Source organism: Podarcis raffonei, chromosome 16, assembly GCF_027172205.1.
Source record: "Podarcis raffonei isolate rPodRaf1 chromosome 16, rPodRaf1.pri, whole genome shotgun sequence".
In the NCBI taxonomy this organism is placed as follows: domain Eukaryota; kingdom Metazoa; phylum Chordata; class Lepidosauria; order Squamata; family Lacertidae; genus Podarcis; species Podarcis raffonei.
This window is the reverse complement of record NC_070617.1, coordinates 39,272,125-39,293,184: the sequence shown is the minus strand read 5'-3', so window position 1 is coordinate 39,293,184 and position 21,060 is coordinate 39,272,125. Positions and strand designations below refer to the sequence as shown.

Here is a 21,060-nt window from a genome sequence, read left to right as displayed (position 1 = left end):
GTTGGGTGGCATTTTGTAGGCCTCCTTCTGGCAAAAGACAGGGCAGGGCAGGGGACAGAGAGAGATCTGAAAATTGTTAACATTATTTTGCCTCAAAAGATCTCACGAAATTTTGCGTTTTTCCATTCCTTAGGATATATGATCTACTCTGTGTAACTCCATGTGTCAAGAAGAAAAAGAACTGGAAAAGAATTGAATATAAATTAATATTTTTTAATGGATTTTGAATAAATGCACACTAAATTGTTACTGTTTTGAATTTAATTGTGTTATTGTCTTCCATTGATCAGCACACTTTTGATCAGAAGGTTATTTCGGGCTGATCTAGGGCAAAAATAATGAGGATCCGTGTTTTTTAACCATGTTTTTGCGCCACTGCAGCCACACGAAACAGTGGATGCATGATTTTTTTGATGCTGCCTACAGACTAAGACATGGTCTACAGTATCATGGCAGTTTTATTTAATTTGAATGAAAAAATCGTATGAATTCATGAGGATCCGTTTAAAATCAGTTGGATCCGCCTTTTACTCGTTTCCAGCCGATAATACAGCTCCCTGCAACATAAAACATTTTAACCAAAGATGATTAAAGTTCATTTCAACATAGAACATTTTAACCACAATAATAAGGTACAGCAACACGATGCGGGGCTCGAACCACCAAACCGCAGCCCAAGGTGGGCGGGAGAAGAGGGCGGGCTCCGCGTGAGTACGGCGGCCGGGCCGGCCCATTCCGCGCAGTCGCAGCGAAGGCGGAGCCGCTCCTAGAACGAGAGTCATCGCCAGCCCGGGCGACTCTCCGGAAGGAACCTCGCGAGAAGCGGGCGGCTCTCGCGATATCTCCCTGTCCCTACCTGAATCTGCTGCTTGCTGCTGCTGCTGCTGCTGCATGTGCCACTCAGGAGGGTGGGAACGGCAGGAGGAGGAACCACCGCCCCCTTCCTCCCCCCAGAGCCCGGCTGAGGGCCCCCCCTCGGGTAAGAGACGCGCCCCCGCCCCGCTGGCTCCCCCCTGGCACTTGGTGGGCAAACTTCGGCTGCTGCCCTCCCCCCATGCCCTGCCCAGCCCCTCCCTGGCATCCCCCTTCCTCTTCTCCAGCCCCCCCAAAAGTTGGCACTTGCAGCCCTGCCTGCATCGTGGCCCCCCACCCCTTTGGGCGACCCCCCGCCCGCAAAAACGGTTCTGCTGGTGCCCGGCATTCAGGGCTGGGTGCTGCCCCCCCCCACACCCTGGGCAACTGTTCCGGTGCCAGGCTCCCAAAGCCCTGCAGGGGGCTGTGGAGAATTGGCCCCCACCTAAATCAATAACCGAAGAGCCCATGGTGAGAGAGGGGAGGTGGGCAGAAGCGACGGAGGAATGAAATGGAACCTAGCATAAATCAGTTTAAAAATATCAGACAAGAAGAAGAAGCTTAAATTAAAACGGCTTTGGTTGGTGGAATTGGCATCACTGCCACATAATACTCGTTCCACTTTTGTAAGAACTTTGGAACTCCCTGCCTATTGAGATCAAGCAGGCGCCTTCAGTGTACTCTTTTTGGTATCTGCTGAAAGCATTCTTCTTTAGACAAGCCTACCCAGATGTATAGAAAGTTGAGGTGATTTTGGTCTGTATTTTTAACCTCCGTATGTTTTAAAATATGATTGTGAAATTTTCTCATTTTTGTTGTTTCGTCTTTCTGTAAACCACGTAGAGGTATTTAACAATCAAGCCATGCATAAATTTTATTAAACAAATGACCGTACACAACGACTTAATGCTGTAAGCGTAGTGGCATCTGCTCAGATGTAAATCCAGTTGAATTCAATGGGGCTTGCTACCAGGTCAGGGTTTAGGACTGCAGCCTTACTCTGGCTCAGCCTGTTGGTTGCCTAGATTTAGACTTTAATTTAAGAGTCGTAAGCTTCCTGTAGGGATATTAAAAGACAAAACAGTCCCTGTTTGCAGGCCCACAGTGTTCATTGCTTGCTTATATTCTGCTTTTCCCTTCTGAGGGAATCCCTAATAGACATGATGCAAAAAGAAAAAGGAATGGAGAGGAAAGAGGAAAAGTATCATATTTATTTACTTATAGAAAATTTATATACTGCTAATTCTCCCTCCTGTGCCCCATTGTGGCCCATTTGCTCTCTGTTCACTTTGTTTATTGCGTGATTTCTTTCTTCTATGACTTGATTTGTTGTAATGCAGTTTGGAAAATTGTTTTTATCATACTCTATTCTGCTTTACTATACTGTGTGAAAAGTGGTATATAAATCTTTTTATAAATAAATTAAAAACCTAGCACACACACCACCCAGATCCTGGCCCAAGCTCCCTCATACTGTAACAACCTCACATCCCAGTGCCCAAATCTCCTTGTTTTGCCAGAACCGTAGCAATCTTTCTTTTAACTGGTTCAGAGTTGCCACACACACCCTTTTTTCGGTTCACACTTGGTATTTGTAATTAGTAATTTTTGTTCATCTCCCACCACTGTGCTTTTCCTGCCTCAAGATTGGTACCCAGATTTATAACCACCACTTTCACATTCAGTATCTCCCCTCCTTATTCAAACTGGTACCTTGGGCTCTTCCTTAGACACACAAATGCCAGTCCTTTAGCTTTCTCTACTGTCTCTGCCCCAAAAATTCAGATCCATCTCCCCATTCCCACATCTGTGCTTTGCTTCCTGGTGGTAGTAGCAGCCACAGTAATCTCACTTTGCCTCGCACACTTACATCTATGCTGTCATCGCTCAATACCTTCCCCTTCTCTTTTCGGGCCCAAATCCCGTATACAGAATTGCAGAGTAAACTAGCCATCTCTTACCACACCTTTGGTCTTCAGCAGCCTGTTGTTGGTTATTAGATTAATTCAATTTATATCCTGCCCTTCCTCGTGAAGGAGGCCAGGGTGGCAGTGCCATGCCAGTTGCTGCCCATGGTTTGTGTTGGTTTCTAAGGCTGAAATTTGTACTGAGCTCCTCTGCTTGTGTGATTCCTAGACTTGTGATATGGCAATGGATGCACCTGAGTCTGCACTTCTTGATTGTAAAGGAGACCAAAGGTGCCACGCGAGGCCAGACGCAGACTATCCTCTCCGAGTTCTCTACTGTGGAGGCAAGTACTAACCAAACTGTTACTGTAAATAATAACAGCCCAGGATAGTTTGCAAAAGAGGGCAAGTTGTTGATTATTTAAAAAACAGAAAGGAGTCTTGTGACACTTGAGAGCCTAACTATTTTTTCACTGTGGCTTCTGTATATTTGATCAGTGATTTGTACCCCCTGATTTGTACTCAATTATGAAGTTTGCACATTTGACTAAATCGTGATTTAGCATAGTGAGGACTGGTTGCACCAAAGCCTCAGGATTATCCTCTCCCATCTCCTTCTCTCCCCCCCCCCCGCCCAATAGTTTTTATTAAAGTTTGAAAAAAGATCTACAAAGATTAATATCAAATACCCAATAAACGAATCAAATAAAAACACAAACCAACAAGAGGAAACGAAAAAAGAAAAGAAAAAGGGAAAAGATAAAAGAATAGAATTTGTGGAATGCCCTCCCTGGTGAGGTGCTTCTATTTGCCTCATTATGAACTTTCAAGAGGAATTTTTAAAACATCCCTGTTCACCCAGGCATTTGATCACTGAAATATACTGTTTCCTGCAACCTTGAAATGAGTAGTTGTGTGAGGGTCCGTTGCTGATAGTTTTAAACAAGTATCTATTTTACTTTAATGGCTATTGTTTTTACTGCTTTGTTGTTTGCTGCCCTGGACTCTCTTATTTCCTTGGTCCTTTGCTGTAGCTTTGGAGGAAGTCTGTGGCATCATTTTGTCAGCTTAACTTGCAGTGTAAAATGAGTAACAAAGGAAGCTGTAATACACCAAGTCAGTCCATTGGCCCATCTAGTTTAGTATTGCTTACACTTCCTGGAAGCAACTCTCTAGGCATTCAGACAGGAGGAGACACTGCTAGCCCTACCTGGAGATGCTGGAGACCTTCTGCATGCATAGCAGGTGCTCTTCTAACCTGCAGCCCCTCCTTGACTTCTTCCTAGGAGAATTCCTCTTAGTAGGAATCAATAGACTATTTAGAAGTATTTGTCTTAAATGTTAATTTTTTTAAAACTATGAAAACTGCAGAGAAAACAAAGAGAAAAAACTCCCTTTTCTTTTCTTTCCACAGTCTGCTCGTTGCCAACAGAGGTGAGTTGCCTTAATTTTGATTAATTTAGGCCTGGTCTACCTATGGAAGCAGTGGAATGAGGCAATTGCCTGGAGTGTGTGCCGCTTCTTCCCAGACTTGTCTGATGATCTAGACAGTATATTAGCTCCTTGCTCTTTTCTCTCTGTGTCTTTCATCTTTCTTCAACGTGATGCCCTTAAGTGGTTGCTGGAATACAACTCCTATCATCCCTGACCACTGGCCAGACTTGCTGTGGCTGATGGGAGTTGGAGTATAACAAATACTTGGTGGGCCACAGCTTCCCCACCCCCCCCTTTAGATATTCTGGGTAGTCCAAGACTTTACTGATTTTGGTAGTGAGCAGTGGCAAAAAGAGAGGGGGAAATTACAATAGACACAGTGCTGTCAGTGATGTCAGGTGCAAGGACAGGTGGGCATGTTTTGCTGGACTTAATTAGACTTGCTCCTGGAGGTTCCCCACCCCTGGTTTTTAGCTTTCCCTCCCTGCACGAAAGCCTTTTAACTATATATATATAAAAGTTTGCAAGGATAACAAAACATATATCAAGACTGAGCGAGTGTGAGTTATGCCAGGTAGGGCATTCCACAGAGCTGCGGCCATTACTGTAAAGCAGGTGTGGGGAACCTTCAAGTCCCCCAGAAGTCGTCTAACTACAACCCTCACCGTCCCTGGCCATTGGCCATGCTTGCTAGGATTCATGGGAGTTGTAGTTCAGCAAAATCTGGAGGACCAAAGATTCACCACGCATGCTGTAAAGCAGGGGTCGGCAAGGCTTACCAAGCATGGGCCGGATCACTCTCACGGAGATCCTCCGTGGGCCGGGCCGGTGCAGCGTGACACCAGAAATCACATCTGTGCATGTCTGTGATCCTGGAAATCGCTTCTGCGCATGCCCAGACGCCGAAAATTGCACCTGCGCAGAAGTGATTTTCGGCATCTGGGCATGCATTGAAGTGATTTCTGGAGCCGCAGGGACTAACCGAGCAGGCGGCTCAGTTCAAGGACAGTTCTTGGGCCAGTTAAACGGCCTGCATGGGCCACTTTCGGCCTATGGGCCTTAGGTTGCCAACCCCTGCTGTAAAGACTCTTCCCCCGCTAGTGGGGTGGGGAACTGGCACCAGGAGCAGAACTTCCTTTGATGGTGCTCAGGAGTGGGAGAGGCACTCTTTATTAATATGCTGGACCCAGGGTATTTGTCAGCCCTTATTGTACAGGGACACTGTGATGAATGTTACTATTATACCCTGTGAAAATATGTGTGTGTGTGTGGAGGGGTTCCCTCACCTAACAAACTTATTCTGTGTGCTTTTTCCTCAGTATTGCGAATACATGCCGGATGTGGCAAAATGTAGGCAATGGCTAGAGAAAAATTTTCCAAATGAGTTTGCAAAACTTACTGTAGGTAAGAAGATCTCTGTACTGTTTTTAATGTGAGATTGTAGGACAATGAAAAGGGTTCAGATGCTCAAGAGCAGATAAAATCAAGGGAATTTTTGCCACAGATATAAAAAGGAACAGGACGTGCGTCTTTACGTGTATACTATCTGTAATTATACTACCTGTAATTAGAACTGAGCATAACTGCACAAAATTCTTCCAGGATAGTGTCCCTAGTGCAGCAGGGGCAGGGAGACTTGTGGTATCTATGCTTTCTTTTACTAGAACTCTGAGATCCGCCAAGCAGAACCTGGTGGAAAATACGTACACTTGGGGCTGAAGAATTAGGATCACAGGAATGTGTTCTGAATACCAGCACTGAACTGAATCCAGCCCTTCCACACAATCATCCAGCGATGGAGCCTTTGCCAACCAGGTGCTCTTCAGATGTTGGTGGACTACTGCATGCTGCGCAAGGCTGATGGGAGTTGTAGTCCAACAATGTCTTACGGGTGCCAGGTTGGTCAAGGCTGCACTACTGGCTGCCTCACTTCCCTTCCAGCATTCCACATTTCATGGTATGATTTCCACCCCCCAGGTAGGATAGCTATCGTATTTTATTTTGGCCATTGATAAAACATAGGGCGTCAGAAGCCCTCAATGGGATACATCTCACTAGTAGTAACTAACTGCTTCTTTCCAAATTTCATATCCCCTTTCACTCTGGACATAACTGTGTATTACTCCTGGATTTGCTGATACATGCCTCCTCTATCCCACAAACCTCTGCTTGGATTAGCGACAGACACAGAAGGTCTGCTAAGCACAACTAACCTGGACCAAGGCTTAAACAGATTATCTACAAGAGCTTGTGTCTTAATTAATTACCATATTTTTCGCCCTATAGGACGCACCGGCCCATAGGACGCACCTAGTTTTTTTGGGGGGGGGGGATAAAGAAAAAAAATATCCCCCCCCCAGCCGCGGCTTCAGCGCGCCCCGCGCTCCGGGCAGCAGGCTGCTATCCGCAGCCTAGGGAGCCCTGCAGGAACTCCCGCGGGCTCCCCAGGCTTGCAGATAGCTTCCTGAAGGCTGGAGAGCGAGAGGGGTCAGTGCGCACCGACCCCTCTCGCTCTCCAAGCTTCAGCGAAAGCCTGTATTTGCCCCATAGGACGCACACAGATTTCCCCTTCATTTTTGGAGGGGAAAAAGTGCGTCCTATAGGGTGAAAAATACGGTAGTTAGTTTTGAAGGTAGCCCAGGACTCTCGTTTTTGCTACAACAGGTCAGCATGACTACTCTTCTGGAATATGTTCCATGAAAGCTGTGTTACACTATCCCAAATTTCTCTTCAATTTCTAGAGAAGAGGTAGTCTTCCTTTCTATGGCGGATGCTTACTGGGGAGTAAATCCATCATTTTATTTGTATGCCACCTTTCCAAAGTTAAAACTGAAGGCGGCTTACAACATATAGGCAACCCCTGTTTTGCATGGGGGTTACATTCCGGGTCACACTGTGTGTCTGCGGAGCGTGCGTAACCCGTTCCACCCCATTATACCCACTTTTCCAGCAACTTCTGAGTTTGCGACAGTGCGCATGTACACAATTGCACATTCTTTGAACACACGCAGAATGGGAGTTGCCTGTATTTAAAAATTTCATAACTACAAACATAACAAAAGTAGTCATAAGCAATAAACAAATCATCAGAAAGAATATAATCAAACTGAACAATTTTCACATAAATAATAAGATAGAAAATAAAGCTACAAAAAATTAACAGCAGCAACTCTTCCCCCGCTAAACAATACCCCAGCCCAAGATTCTGTTCAGCCGTCTCAGCTTTTATAGCTGGAGTCAGTCAGGGACCTGCCTTGCCAGGCCAGGCGAGAAGAGGTCTGCAAAGGGAGGGAGCAGGTCTTCCAGGACTCGCAGCCAAGATGGTCACTGTTGATGTTCCACTGGTGTGTGTGTGTGTGTGGCTGAAGTACCATTATTTGCAAAGTCACTTTGCACTCAAATTTCTTTTCTCCCCCCAAGCTCAATTAATTAATACCATTTTTTTCTTCATACAGAAAATTCTCCTAAACAAGAATCTGGTGTTGGAGAAGGACAAGGAACCGTGGGTGAAGAGGAAGAGAAAAAAAAGCAAAAGAGAGGCAAGGTCTAAACCAGGGGCAGGGGATTTTTTTCAGCCTGAGGGCATCATTTCCCTCATGGACACAGCCAGGGTGGTGTAGTTGCTAAGAGTGTCAGGCTAGCAGCTGGGGGACCAGGGCTTGAATATCCACTTGGCCATGAAACTCATCGGGTGACCTTGGGCTAGTCAGTCACTCTCAGCCTTACCCACCTCACAGGGTTGTTGTGAGAATAAAATGTGGGGGAGGAGACCTATGCACACCACCTTCAACTCCTTGGGGGAAAAGGTGGGATATAAATACAATAGAATACAATAGATAGATAGATAGATAGATAGATAGATAGATAGATAGATAGATAGATATAGATAGATAACCTTCCAGGGTCTGCATGCTAATAGTGGTATGGGGGGGGCTAGAGACGAGTGTGGTTCGTGCAAAGAGTGTGGCTCTTAACCTTCTTAGGGTAGGCTACATTCGAGCCACATAAAAGTCAAATTATCACACTTTAAAGAGACATGCCTGGAGAAAGAGTGAGTGGCCTGGGGGAAAAAAGTTTTGGTATGTTTAGCCTGGAGAAGAAAAGACTAAGAAGTGATATGATAGCTGCCTTCAAATGTCTGAAGGGCTGTCACATGGGAAATGGAGCAAGCTTGTTTTCTGCTGCTCTGGAGGGTAGGACACCAACCAATGATTTCAAGTTAAAAGCAAGGAGATTCTGATCAAGCATTCTGAAGAACTTCCTGATGTTAAGAGCTGTTCAGCAGTGGAACAGTCTACCTGGGAAGGTGGTGGACTCTCCATCAATGGAGGTTTTTAAACAGCACTTGGGTACTTGAGATTCCTGCATTTCAGGGTATTGGAGCCTTGGGGTCCCTTCCATCTTTCCAATTCTGTGATAGTCCTGAGGGTCAGATGAAGAGGTCTGGAGGGCTGCATTCACCTCCCTGCACCCCAAAGGCCTGAGGTTCATCTCAGGAATTCTTGGTCTAACTGGCTGATGATTTATGAGTTCGATAGAATAGTAATAATAAGGGGAACGTTAAAAGAAAAGCTGAGTCTCTGCTATTTTGTGTTGGGGTGGTGGACAGCAGTGCTGGTGGAGGGTTAGGAAACTAAAAAACCCAGCCAAACCCTGACACTTGTGTTTCTGAAGAGCAAAGTGTGGGTTCTGAGGTGTTTATCGATAATGATGTTCTGTTCTGTTCTTAGGTGGAAGAGGTCAGATAAAACAGAAGAAGAAGACGGTACCACAAAAAGTTACGATAGCGAAAATTCCTAGAGCAAAGAAGAAATACGTCACAAGAGTGTGTGGTCTTGCAACTTTTGGTGAGTCAAGAAAGGGCCTTGTTCACATGGAGGTATCTGTGACATTTAAACAATTTTTTCATGCGGAGCATAGTTAAACAATGGAACTTGCTACCCCAGGAGGTAGTGATGGCTTTAGAAGAGGATTAGACAAAATAACGGAGGATAAGGCAGTCAGTGAGCCATGATGGCTTTGCTCTGCTACTGAATACCACTTGCTGGAAACAGCAGGAGCAGAGAGGTGGTCTTGCTTGTGGGTTTCCCAGAAGAGGCATTTGTTTGGCCACTGTGAGAACAGGATGCTGGACTAGATGGGCCTTCTGTTCTTAGAAGAAGCAAAGATGAAATCAGTATTGTTTTATTTGTGTTCTTTTCTACTCCAAACAGAAATAGACCTTAAGGAAGCACAAAGGTTCTTTGCTCAGAAATTCTCCTGCGGTGCCTCAGTAACAGGAGAGGATGAAATAATCATTCAGGGGGACTTTACAGACGACATCATTGACGTCATCCAGGAAAAGTGGCCTGAGGTAAATAATTTCTCTCCCCATGTATTTCCTTCCTTAACCACTTGCATCCAATTGAACTTCTGGTCGCTGTGAACTTTGAAGTTTTGCACCACCAAGACACTTCAGGCAACATTGTCAGGTGTCTGTGAGAGGAAAAAGAGTAAGAGTTGGTGAGAGGAGTTGATGGCCAAATTAACTACATATTTAGACCTCATGAGGACTAAGAACTCTGCATGACACTTTCAGCAGGGTTGCCATATTTCAAAAAGTGAAAATCCAGACACAAAAGTTGCAAAAAAAATTTTTTCAAGTTTTTGAGCTAGTTTTAAGGAAAATCATCCAAACCAACGCTACTGACATGGATTGCCATATGACCAGATTTTCCCAAACATTTTTAGCGGTTTTCGCCCGGACACTGCTTCTGATTGCAGTATTCCGGCTATGTCCAGGAAATTCAAGATGTATGGCAACCCTACTTTCAGGATTCTCTGGGTGTGGAGCCACCATAAATTTTTGCAGCCTAGCTGTGGTCATGTATGTTCCTAGATGGGCAACACTCCAGAGTTTCTGACTGGAAGCTCCGTCGTGTAGCTGACCCAAGCAGGGCTTGGAAGTCACTGCCAGTCAGTGGTGCTTGGCTTGCTTTGAACCCAAGCTGTGCTGCAATGGGAAAATGGGTCTCCTGACATCATGATGACATGGGATAAAGCAGTGGTGAGGGACCTCCGTTTCCAACCTGCTGGGCTGAAGAGGCTTCCCTCAAAGGAAAGGTGCTGCAACTTCTTTGTGTGTGGCCCCAGAGAGGCTTGCCAGGTGCCTCCACTGTGGTCTTTTAAGCACCAGCTGACCTTGTTACCTTAGGCCTTTTTAATTACAATCCATTCAGTGCTTTAGCATTTGCACCAACTTCTCTCTTGTTGGGTTTTATACTGATTTTAGTTGCTTTTTGATAACAGAATTTTGTATCTTGCAGGTTGATGATGATAGCATTGAAGATCTAGGAGAAGTAAAGAAGTGATGCTGTTTTTTTAAAAGAAGAAAAACAACACTGCCTTCTAACAAACACCAAGTTCTAGTCAACGTAGCCAAAGCAAGGCTTCTACGTGTGTTCGCCTGACAGCAGAACTGTTAAAGGGGCACCCTTATTACTGTTGGCATTTTCACTGTTCTGTATTGGCTGCTTATTTTCTGTTTGTGATTTTTGCCAAAGTTTAAACTGGGGGAAGTGAGAGACTCATGCCTCCGCATGAAGTAGAGACTTAAATAAAGAAGTTATTGTTCCTCACCAAGTAAGCGGCTCCTTTTTTCCTAACACAATTCTCAGTCCCTCAGAAATACTGATGTATTCTCTCAAGGCTCAATCTACTAGGTATTTAAAGTAGACTTTAAATCTGGTTTTTGTCTTTGAGGTGCTGCAAAGCACTCTCTTTTTTGTGTCTGTGCTGCAAGAGGCTAACCCAGTTGTTCTTCTGGGATTTGTAGGTGCAGAGTTTGCCTTCAAGGTGCTTGGCGTTTTGCATCTGCACAGTCACCAGAAGAATTCTGGCCTTCATGGCTATGGAAAGGAACATTTGAACATAGGTTCAAAAATCACCTTGACAGATCTGTGTTGGTTTAGGGAATGGGTAGTGGTGAGGACTTACTGCATTGGCTGGCGAATCAAAAATCCATGCCACAGTAGGGTAATACCTTTAGACCAGCTAACCTGCCACAGGATATTGGGCAAGATTTGGAGTTCTCCATAACTATTGACATCACGTGGCTTTTGAAAATATGTAATTTTGAGAGGTTTGCAGACCTGAGGAGGGCTTCCAGCAGTAAATGAATTGGGGTTTTCATACCATGCTTACCCCTTCATTTCTGTCCACAGCTAGTAGAAGGAAAATGAATTATGCCAAATAAGCACTATTGCATCCCTGTTCTTGATATACAATAGTACCTTGGTTTTCGAACGTAATCTGTTCCGGAAGACAGTTCAACTTCTGAAATGTTTGAAAACCGAGACGCAAAGGGCGGTCTGCCAATTCAATAGAGAAAATTGTGAGAAACAACAGATACACGTAGTGGAACCCGTTCAACTTCCGAGGCACTGTCAAAAACGGAAGCATTTACTTCCGGGTTTTCGGCGTTCGAAAACTGAAACATTCGCCAATGAAAACGTCCAAAAACCGAGGTACCACACTATATGTTTTTGGTGCCTTTCATTTTGGATTTTTCTTGGCATGGAACTTTTGGGTGCTTTCTGGTGTTGTTGTTTACTATAATACATGGGTGTGCTTAATGATTATGTTTACAGCTGCTTAAAGCGTACAGCTTTCAGTATGCCATATTTACTCACCCTGCAGAGAAGAATGAATTCTCTTTACATTTGATCTGATAAAGAGTTGTGTATGAACTGAAAGTTCGCATCTTTCTACACTGTGACCAAAAGCTGGTCAAACAAAGGATTATCTCCATCTTTAATTAGGACCTTGGAAACAAAATTTTAATATATAGATGTTGTTAATCTCTATGTTTCATTTCATTCTCATGATAGTACAGTTTTTGGAAATTAAATTCCAAATATATTCAGGGAAAGTTGTGTGATCCAGCTGCCGTATAATATCTGAACTGTGTATTGCCTTGGACAAGCACAATTCACAGATCAGTTCTACTATCACACCTTCCACCAGTCTGGTGAAAAATGTAGCTATTTGCTCTGACTTGAGCTATTTGGGGAGACAGCTGCTATGCTACCATGACCTGTTTAAAGAATGCAGTTCTAAACAAAAGTGGGATAAATCAATCTGGTTAAGATATGTTTGTTAGGAAAGAAGTGTGTAGTGGGAAGGGGTGTGCTCTACCTGGGATGATTTTAACACAGGAATAGGAAACCTGTGGTCCTCTGGATGTCAGGCTATAGTTCCAATCATTCTTGACCATTGGACGTGTTAGCCAAGTCTGATGGGAGTTGGATTCTAGCATCATCTGAGGGGCCACAGGTTTCCCACTCCTGTTTAAAAAGATGTAGAATCTGGGGTGAATCTGTATATGTGCTTATGGACAAAGTGTGGATTCTGACCTGTAGCAGTCATTTTGAATTAATTTCGAGAAAAATATGGAATAAATCAGTGTGGGGTTAATGCATGTTTTAACAGGGCTTGCCTGTTAGGAATAAATTCTGATTCTGCATAAACAGCTAAAGCGTATTTGGCGGAGGAAGCAAAATTTTAGTCTGCAATAGTCACTCCAGATTATGTTCTACCTCTGCTTGTGGAGGCAGCACGCCTCTGAACGCAAGAGCCCTGGCAGATGCAGCCAAGAGCCCATCTATGCCGGCATCCTTTCCTCACAGTGCCCAACTAGGTGCCCATGGAAAGCAGGGCCTGAGTGTGACGGGATGCTCCACTGCTGTGTTTTACAGCAACTGGTATTCATAAGCATGCTCTGAATACTATTTACTGGGCTTCCCATAGGCCTGTGGTTGGCCACTGTAAGAACAGTGTGCTGGCCTAGATGGGCTCTTGGCTGCATCCATCAGGGCTTTATTTTGTTCTTACTAATTAAACAGGAGTACAATCCAATGTGCTCTGGTGCTAAAACACAGCTGTGGCAGAAGAGGAGATTCTAGTCCAGGATAAAACACTGGGAAACAAACATACAAAGAGCTCTGCAGCTGGATCAGGCCAGTCGCCCATCTATCCACCCATCCTGTTATCACAGTGGCCCACCAGTTGCCCATTACAGGAAGTCAGCAAGCTGTGTGGCTCAGCACCTGACACTCAGCGGCAAAGAAGAGGAGCTGGGTCTCCAGGACTGTCTCTCCCCATATGAGCCAACCTAGACCCTGCAATCATTTCCCAAACTTGGGGTCTCCAGCTGCTGTTGGACTACAATTCCCATCATCCCTGCCCATGGATCCTGCTAGCTAGGGATGATGGGAGTTGTAGTCCAACAAAGACCTGGGGCCCCAAGTTTGGGAACCCCTACAAGGGGTTTTTTCTTGCTGTGCCTCCTCCATGCGGGGTCCGGAGGGCGAGCCATCCTTTTCTGCGGTGGCTCCACGTTAGTGCCTGTTTCTCTTCCACCAGGTCTCAGGCCGAGGAAGGAATGTGTTGGACGGGGGTTGTGGGTTTGCTTTTCTTCTATTTTGGTATTTTGATGTTGCGGGCCGCCCTGGGATCTTTGGGTAAAGAGCGGCAGACAAATTTAATCGATGATAATCGTAATGATAATAATAATCGTCTGTGCGGCGGCGGCCACTCCGCATTAAAGAAACCGGAGTAAGAAAAGAGAAGCAAAGCCGCGCTGGAAGGCGGATTGAAGAGCGGCTGGCGCGGGTCCGGGGGCAGAGCAGCCGTTGGAGGCGGAGCGCGGAGGCGTCCCGGGAAGAGGAGACGGGGAGCTCCGAGGCCGCTCCGTCCCCCTTTTCCCCTCGCGGCGGGCGCCGGAGGCGGGTAAGCGGCAACTTCGCCCGCCGCCATTTCCCTTTCCCTCAGAGAGAGAGAGAGAGAGAGAGAGGCGCCCCCTCCCTGCCCGCCCCCTTAGTTTTCCAAAGTTAGGGTCGGTCTCCCGCAACCCCACCCGGCCTGACTCCCCCCCCCGCAACCCCTTTCTGGGGGACCCCCCCTCCCTTGGGTGCTCTGCGGGTGAACTCTCTGCCCCCCCCGGTATTCAGAGGCCGCGCACTTTTAGAGCACGTTATTCCTCCCCCCCCCCGCACCCTGGGATCTGTAGTTCGTCCCCCTCACGGGGCTGCAATTCCCAGCACCCTCAGCAAACCGCAGGGCCCAGGACTCTTTGGCCGGGGGGGGGGATACTTTAATTCGCCCGGGGCCTGCCTTAAATCCTCAGGAGACAAAAGCTTGCACTTAATATTTCCTCTGCTCCTGCCTGTCTTTTAAAAAAAATGTCTTTATCAAAAGATTTCCATAAGTCACAAAAGTACATTCAGTGTCTCTGCTTTCAAATCGTAGAATCTTCCATACAGGTCAGTTACAGTCCATTTGAAACATTTTTTGGTGTTGGCAATGTGGGGGAATGGGGGGAGGAAGGAAAGAAAGAAAGAAAGAAAGAAAGAAAGAAAGAAGAGAGGAGAGTGAGAGAGACAGTATACTTTCATTCTTTACAGAGTATTTGAGTGGTGTGCCTGTCTTACCTTTCTAAGCCACCTCCCATTTTTCATCTCACATGTCCCTGTATGTAATTGATTTACTTGGAAATTTCTGCTATGCCTCTTCAGTTAAAAACTTGGGGTGGTACACAGTTACATGTATAGGTGGGAATATATGTATTATGTGCATGCATTTGGTTATAATACACATGCACTGCATTCAGAATGTCTTTCACTGTAATCTACTTTTATGTTAATTGTGTGTTTTAAAATGCTTTAGGTGTTTCATGTCTGAATTTTGGATGTGGCCTATAACAAAAAAAACCATTAAAAATGGGCAAATGTTAAAATTGATATAACTATATTAAAAACAAATTAGTACTGTATTTTTCGCCCTATAGGACGCACTTTTTCCCCTCCAAAAATGAAGGGGAAATGTGTGTGCATCCTATGGGGCGAATGCAGGCTTTCGCTGAAGCCTGGAGAGCGAGAGGGGTCGGTGCGCACCGACCCCTCTCGCTCTCCAGGCTTCGCGGACCTCTCCGCAAGCAGCGGGAGCGCTCCCGCTGCTTGCGGAGAGTTGCCAGCATGCCGAAGCCTGCGCGCGCTGAGATCAGCGCGTCCAGGCTTCGCAGACCTCTCAGCAAGCAGCGGGAGCCAGCGCTGGGCTCCCACGGCTTGCAGAGAGCTGCCTGTTTGGGGGCTGGGGTCAGGGGAAGCTCGGGCCTCCCCCGCCCCAGCCCCGCGCCTGGGGGGGGGGAATAATTTTTTTCCCTTTATTTCCCCCCAAAAAACTAGGTGCGCCTTATGGGACGGTGCGTCCTATAGGGCGAAAAATACGGTATATAATAAGACAACAACAAACAAATTCAGCAAACATTTAATACAATTCAGTGTCTCCTTCCTCATGAGTAATTAAAATTTTCCGTAATGTGAGGTGGCCTCTTACTATTAACTTACTAGAAGTTGTTTCAACAATAATTTTTGATGTATCCCCACTCAATCTCTGTTATGACAGTTACCCTCTGAATTGCTGAGTTGCAGTGCACAAGAATAGGGTTCTTCATTGCTCTGGGAGAGCTGAACTACAGTTAGAAATTGTCCACACCGCTTCTGCAACAATTGTACCTGTTACAGTCCTGACCCCAGCACAGTCCTTATGGAATCATCATTGCCTCTCTCCACTCCACAGCAGGTAACAAAACCAAGTTAAATCTGAAAGCAGTATTTAATACCTCACATTTCACTAAACACCAAAGACTGATGGACCTAGATGTGTATTCTCCTTTTTTGTTTCAAGGTTACTTCTAGATTAGAGTTTAGGAAAGGTCTATGGTGGTTGTATGTTCGTAACAGCTTGCTGTATTACGCCACTGGCCCATCTGGTCAGCATCCTGTTCTTGCAGTGGCCAAGCAGGCCAAGACCACAAGCAGGACCTGAGTGCAACGTAACTCTCCCCTCCTGCAGCTTCCAGTAGAGGTAGAACATAGCTACTGTGGTTAGTCACTATTGATAGAATTACAGTGGTACCTCTGGATGCGAACAGGATCTGTTCTGGAGCCCCGTTCGCATCCTGAAGCGAACGCAACCTGCAACTGCGCATGCATGGGTCGCGATTCGCCACTTCCGCACATGCACATGACGTCATTTTGAGCATCTGCGCAAGCGGCGAAACCCGGAAGTAACTTGCCCTGTTACTTCCAAGTCGCCGCGGAGCACAACCCGAAAAGGCTTAACCTGAAGCGACTTCAACCCGAGGTATGACTGTATTTTCCATGAACTTCTTTAATCCCTGTCAGGGAACTGCCATCTGAGACTAAGGAGGTGAAAGGGCTCATGGAGGGTGAGAGAGACCATTCAGCGGAGGAGGGGACCAGCAGGGGGAGAAGTGGAGTTCCAAGGGAAAGTGAGTCGGAGGGAGGGCTCAGAGACACTTCAAGCGGGAGCAGCGGGGAGATTTCAGGACCTCCTGTAGGGACACCCACTCCTCGGCGGAAACTGTCACGCCGAGAGTCCAGAAGACGCGTTTCCGTTAAGGAGCTTTTATGCTGGAAGAAGTTCCGTAAACGCCCACTGTCCGATTCAACGAGCGATTGATGGAGTCATGTTTAAGGAGCTCCATCACAGACAGAGGTTTGGGGACTTAGCCAAACTCTGAGGGATTAGGATTTTACGCACAAGCAGCTCATCATCCCATCACAGCAATCGGACAGTCCCTGAAAGCAGCTTGTGCAGAGAGGCATCATGAGTAACCCAGCCGGAGCCGGAGGAGCAGCAGGAGCTGGAGAGGGTCCAAGCCTGGAAGAAAGGTACAGAGTGTTGGAACTCCAGCTAGCAATGCAAACGGCGAGGCTAGAAGAAAGGAGGGCGCAGGATGCAGAAAAGGCAAAAGGCGCTACACTAGCAAGAAAGATGCCAGGAATGGTGCAGAAGTTTGGGGGGGACCCCAGGAACTACCAAGCCTTTAGGACAGAGATGCAGTATGCTCTTGAACTGCAGTTTAATGACTTTCCCGACGAGGCATCGAGAGTGGCGTTTGTGATTGGCCATCTCGAAGGAGGGGCGAGAGATTGGGTCAGACCCCTGATGGCAGGGAATAGTGACATGCTGAAGGACGCGAAGAAGTTTTTTCGCGCCATGGATTTGATGTTTTCCAGCGAGATTGAACAGGGGCTGGTGCGCAGACAATTGATGGCGTGCAAACAGGGGAGCCGATCGGTTCGTGAGTACTGGACTGAGTTTACAATGTTGATACATAGATTGGGGTGGGACCTTTCGGCGGAACCCATTCAAATGCTCTTTGAAGAGGGGCTTTCTTCGGCGGTGAAAGATGAACTTTCCCGGGCGCCCAGGGCGGAGTCTATGGACCAGCTGACCAAATCAGCGCTGACCATTGGAGCACGCCAGGAGGCAAGAGCCTTGGAGAAGCGGGAGGGGAAAGGAGAGCGTTGGAGGGATTTCCGCATTCCAGAGATTCCAGAACCAAGTTTCCCGCCAGGAGAGCCGATGGAAGTTGGAACAGCGCGCGCGCGCGCAGTTTCAAATCCCAGTGAAGGGAGGAAGAAGGAGGGAAAGAGCGCCAAGAAATGTTATCTCTGCCAGCAGCCAGGTCACTTTGCCAGAGTCTGCCCGCAAAGAAAGGAATGGCAAGGGATGGCTGGAGCTGTTGGGGGGAAGGAGGAGGAAGTCCAGGAGCCAGTAAAAGCCAACGCCTGTCTGCCTCTGTCAGGGCACTGCAGACAGGCCAAGGAGCAGTAAAAGTGCCCACTCCGGAACCTCCAAGACCAGCCCTAGTAATAGAGGTGTTGCTAGAGCTGGCAAACGGATACCCACTAAAGACTAAGGCGCTGCTGGACTCAGGCAGCTCCTGTAATTTTATGAGCAAGGAGTTTGCAGCTGAACACCAGATACAGACACTCCCTTTAAGCAACCCCCTGCAGGTCACCACGATCGATGGGAGGGAGCTGCTGGGAGGAGAAGTCAGCCTACAAACCGTCCCAATGGTTATGAGGGTGGCCAGGCACACTGAGAGGATAGCGTTCAATGTAGCCACCCTGGGAGGGGCTCCAGTCATTTTGGGAATGAGCTGGCTAGCGTTGCATGACCCGCTAGTGGGCTGGCATCAGAGAGTGGTCTCCTTTGGGTCAGCACATTGTCTGGAACACTGCAGAGAGGGAAAGGTGCCAGAAGGGGCAAAAGCCTCTCTAGCAGGGACGGAAGTGGCGGACAAAGGGAAGGTGCCCAAACAATACGCTGACCTGAGCAAGGTCTTCAGTGAAAGGGAAGCAGATAAATTACCACCGCACAGAGACTTTGACTGCCAAATTAATCTGGTCCCTGGGGCCCAGCTCCCCGTGGGCAAGCTGTACGCCATGTCAGACAGGGAAATGCAGGAGTTAAGGGAGTTTATTGATAAAAACCTGAAGAGGGGCTTCATCAGAGAGTCCAGAGCGGTGGGGGGGAGCCCAGTGTTTTTTGTGGACAAAAAAAACACGGATAAACCGAGATTGGTCGTGGACTACCGGGCCCTAAATGCCGTGTCAGAACCAGTGACTTTCCCCATGCCCAGGATTGATGACATTTTGACCAGGGTGAGGAAGGGAAAGATATTCACGAAACTGGACCTGAGAGGAGCATACAACCTGATACGAATAAAGAAGGGGGATGAATGGAAAACCACCATGTTCACCCCTTTGGGGGCGTTTGAATATCTCGTTATGCCATTCGGATTACAATCAGGCTCCGCCTGTTTTCAATCGCTCATGAACCACGTACTGGGACCTTTGCTCTACAAGAATTGCGTGGCCTTCCTCGATGACGTGCTGATATATTCAGAGAATGAGGAGCAGCATGTAAAGGATGTCAGGGAAGTGCTGAGCCAGCTGCAAGCAAACCAGTTGTGGGTGAAATTGGAGAAGTGTCAGTTCCACACCAAGGAGGTGGAATTCCTGGGGTACCGCTTATCAGACAAGGGATTAGCCATGGATCCAGGGAAGGTCCAGGCGGTGCTGGAATGGAAGACACCGAAAACGAAAAAAGATGTGCAAAGGTTCTTAGGGTTTGGGAACTTTTACCGTAAATTCATCAAGAACTTTGCCCACTTAACGGCTCCCATCACGGACTGTCTAAGCAGCAAGAAGAAATTCGTTTGGACGGCGGAGGCGGAGCATGCTTTTGAGGAATTGAAAAGGGCATTCGCTTCGGAAGAACAGCTCCTGCATGTGGATTTACAAAAACCCATGAGAGTGGAAACTGATGCCTCAGACCGGGCGGTGGGGGCGGTGCTGCTTCAGCCAGGGAGCAATAAGTCGGAATGGAGACCGTGTGCCTTCTTTTCGCGTAAGCTGAACAAATCCGAGAGGAACTACACGGTATATGACCGAGAACTACTCGCCATTCACGAAGCGTTCCGGAGATGGAGACACTTACTAATTGGCGCACAACATAAGGTGCAAGTGTGTACGGACCACAAGAATTTGGAGTATTGGAGAACGGCACGGGTGCTCAACCAACGACAAGTGAGATGGGCCCAGGAGTTCTCCAAATTCCATTTTGAAATTTGCTATGTGCCAGGTCCAGAAAACATCAGAGCGGACGCTCTCTCTCGCAAACCTGAATATTTGGAGGGGGAGGGAGCGCCGGAAGAGAGACATATTATCCCAGAGGACCACTGGGTGTGTGGTGCGGCCTGGGTGGGGCAAAGAGAACTGGTAGAGGGAACGGTAAATGATGAGTACGCCCAGGACAAGCTCAGAGGTCTAAGGAGAGAGGGAGAAGACCCCGGGGGTTTTGAAGAAAGAAACGGGGCATTGTATTACAGAGGGGCGCTATATATACCCGAAGGGGAATTGAGGGGGAGAGTACTCAAACAGCTGCACGACAATCCCACAGCGGGGCATTTTGGGCAACACAAGACCATGTGGTTGGTGACCAGGGAGTTTTGGTGGCCCAAGGTGAGGGAGGATGTACGGGAGTATGTGAGAAGGTGTGACCAATGCCAGAGAGCCAAAGGAGAAAGGCGGGCACCAGCGGGGTTATTAGAACCGTTACCCACACCAGAACGACCGTGGGAGGCGGTGTCGATAGATTTTATGACTGATCTGCCCAAATCCCAGGGGAAAACCGCCATACTAGTCGTAGTAGACCTGTTAACTAAGATGGGTCACTTTGTAGCTTGCTCACATGCAGTCACGGCGGAAGAAACAGCGAAATTGTTTGTAGAACATATTTTCAGACTGCATGGCGCCCCCTTGAGGGTGGTTTCCGACAGAGGGAAACAGTTCACGTCCAGATTCTGGAGGAAACTTATGAGCTTATTGCACGTAGAGGTCAACTTTTCGACTGCCAGGCACCCTGAGACCAATGGGCAGGCGGAGAGAGCAAACGGTATTCTCCAACAATACCTGAGGTGTTATGTCAATGACAGAGAGAACGATTGGGTCGAAAAGTTGGCACTAGCGGAATTTGCTTACAATAATGCTGAGAATGTGTCCACCGGGATGAGCCCCTTTTTGGCTAATTATGGGTGCCACCCCAGGGCGTTTCCAGGGGAAGGAGGGGAAAGATGGAGTGTTCCGGCCGCGGAACTTTTTGTAGAAGAAATGGAAGCGATCCATCGTCAACTCCAACTCAACTTAGAAAGGGCCAAGGAAGAATATAAGAGGCAGGCAGACAAGAGCAGAAGGGAAGGTGAAACAATTAGGGTGGGGAGTCGGGTCTGGCTATCAACCCAAGGGTTGCCGTTCAAGGGGGGTTGCAAGAAATTGAGACCCAAAAGATTGGGACCATTTGAGGTCATCCAACAGGTCAACCCAGTGGCGTTCAGACTCCGGTTACCGAACCACATGAAACTGCACCCAGTATTCCACAGGTCATTACTGTCACCATACAGGGGGGAAGGTGAAGGGGTATCCACACGGGGGCCAGCCATAGAAGAAAGGGA

The 21,060-nt window shown here is 47.3% G+C and overlaps 2 protein-coding genes and 1 long non-coding RNA gene across 10 annotated transcripts in view; 2 read left to right on the top strand and 1 right to left on the bottom strand.

Annotated features, from left to right (window-relative positions):
* The first annotated feature begins 780 nt into the window (after positions 1 to 780).
* Positions 781 to 10,810, top strand: DENR (density regulated re-initiation and release factor). The gene is made up of 8 exons (XM_053368089.1): positions 781 to 979; positions 2,989 to 3,103; positions 4,174 to 4,193; positions 5,513 to 5,597; positions 7,649 to 7,732; positions 8,924 to 9,040; positions 9,407 to 9,546; positions 10,499 to 10,810. Exons 2-8 carry the CDS (start codon positions 2,998 to 3,000, stop codon positions 10,541 to 10,543), a joined length of 597 nt encoding a protein of 198 aa, XP_053224064.1. The 5' UTR covers positions 781 to 979; positions 2,989 to 2,997; the 3' UTR covers positions 10,544 to 10,810.
* LOC128403370 (uncharacterized) overlaps positions 9,362 to 21,060 on the bottom strand; it is a 13,575-nt gene continuing 1,876 nt past the window's right edge. For both annotated transcript variants that reach the window (XR_008327939.1, XR_008327940.1), the window contains exon 2: positions 9,362 to 9,668. This is a non-coding gene — a long non-coding RNA (uncharacterized LOC128403370). The remainder of the gene's footprint in view (positions 9,669 to 21,060) is intronic.
* Positions 13,597 to 21,060, top strand: part of CCDC62 (coiled-coil domain containing 62) — a 24,589-nt gene continuing 17,125 nt past the window's right edge. For 6 of the 7 annotated variants that reach the window (XM_053368085.1, XM_053368084.1, XM_053368083.1 and 3 more), the window contains exons 1-2: positions 14,310 to 14,494; positions 15,636 to 15,812. In XM_053368085.1, the coding sequence (XP_053224060.1) occupies positions 15,777 to 15,812 (36 nt within the window). In that variant the 5' untranslated portion in view covers positions 14,310 to 14,494; positions 15,636 to 15,776. Of the gene's footprint in view, positions 13,962 to 14,309; positions 14,495 to 15,635; positions 15,813 to 21,060 lie in introns of those variants that run through there. The other variant, XM_053368082.1, reaches the window with a different exon arrangement.

Excerpts from the sequence above, each read along its gene's own strand:
- DENR (XM_053368089.1), top strand. The coding sequence starts at position 2,998 with ATGGCAATGGATGCACCTGAGTCTGCACTTCTTGATTGTAAAGGAGAC. Across the intron at positions 4,194-5,512 it reads TCTGCTCGTTGCCAACAGAG|TATTGCGAATACATGCCGGA; the intron begins GTGAGTTGCCTT and ends CTTTTTCCTCAG. Across the intron at positions 5,598-7,648 it reads GTTTGCAAAACTTACTGTAG|AAAATTCTCCTAAACAAGAA; the intron begins GTAAGAAGATCT and ends TTCTTCATACAG.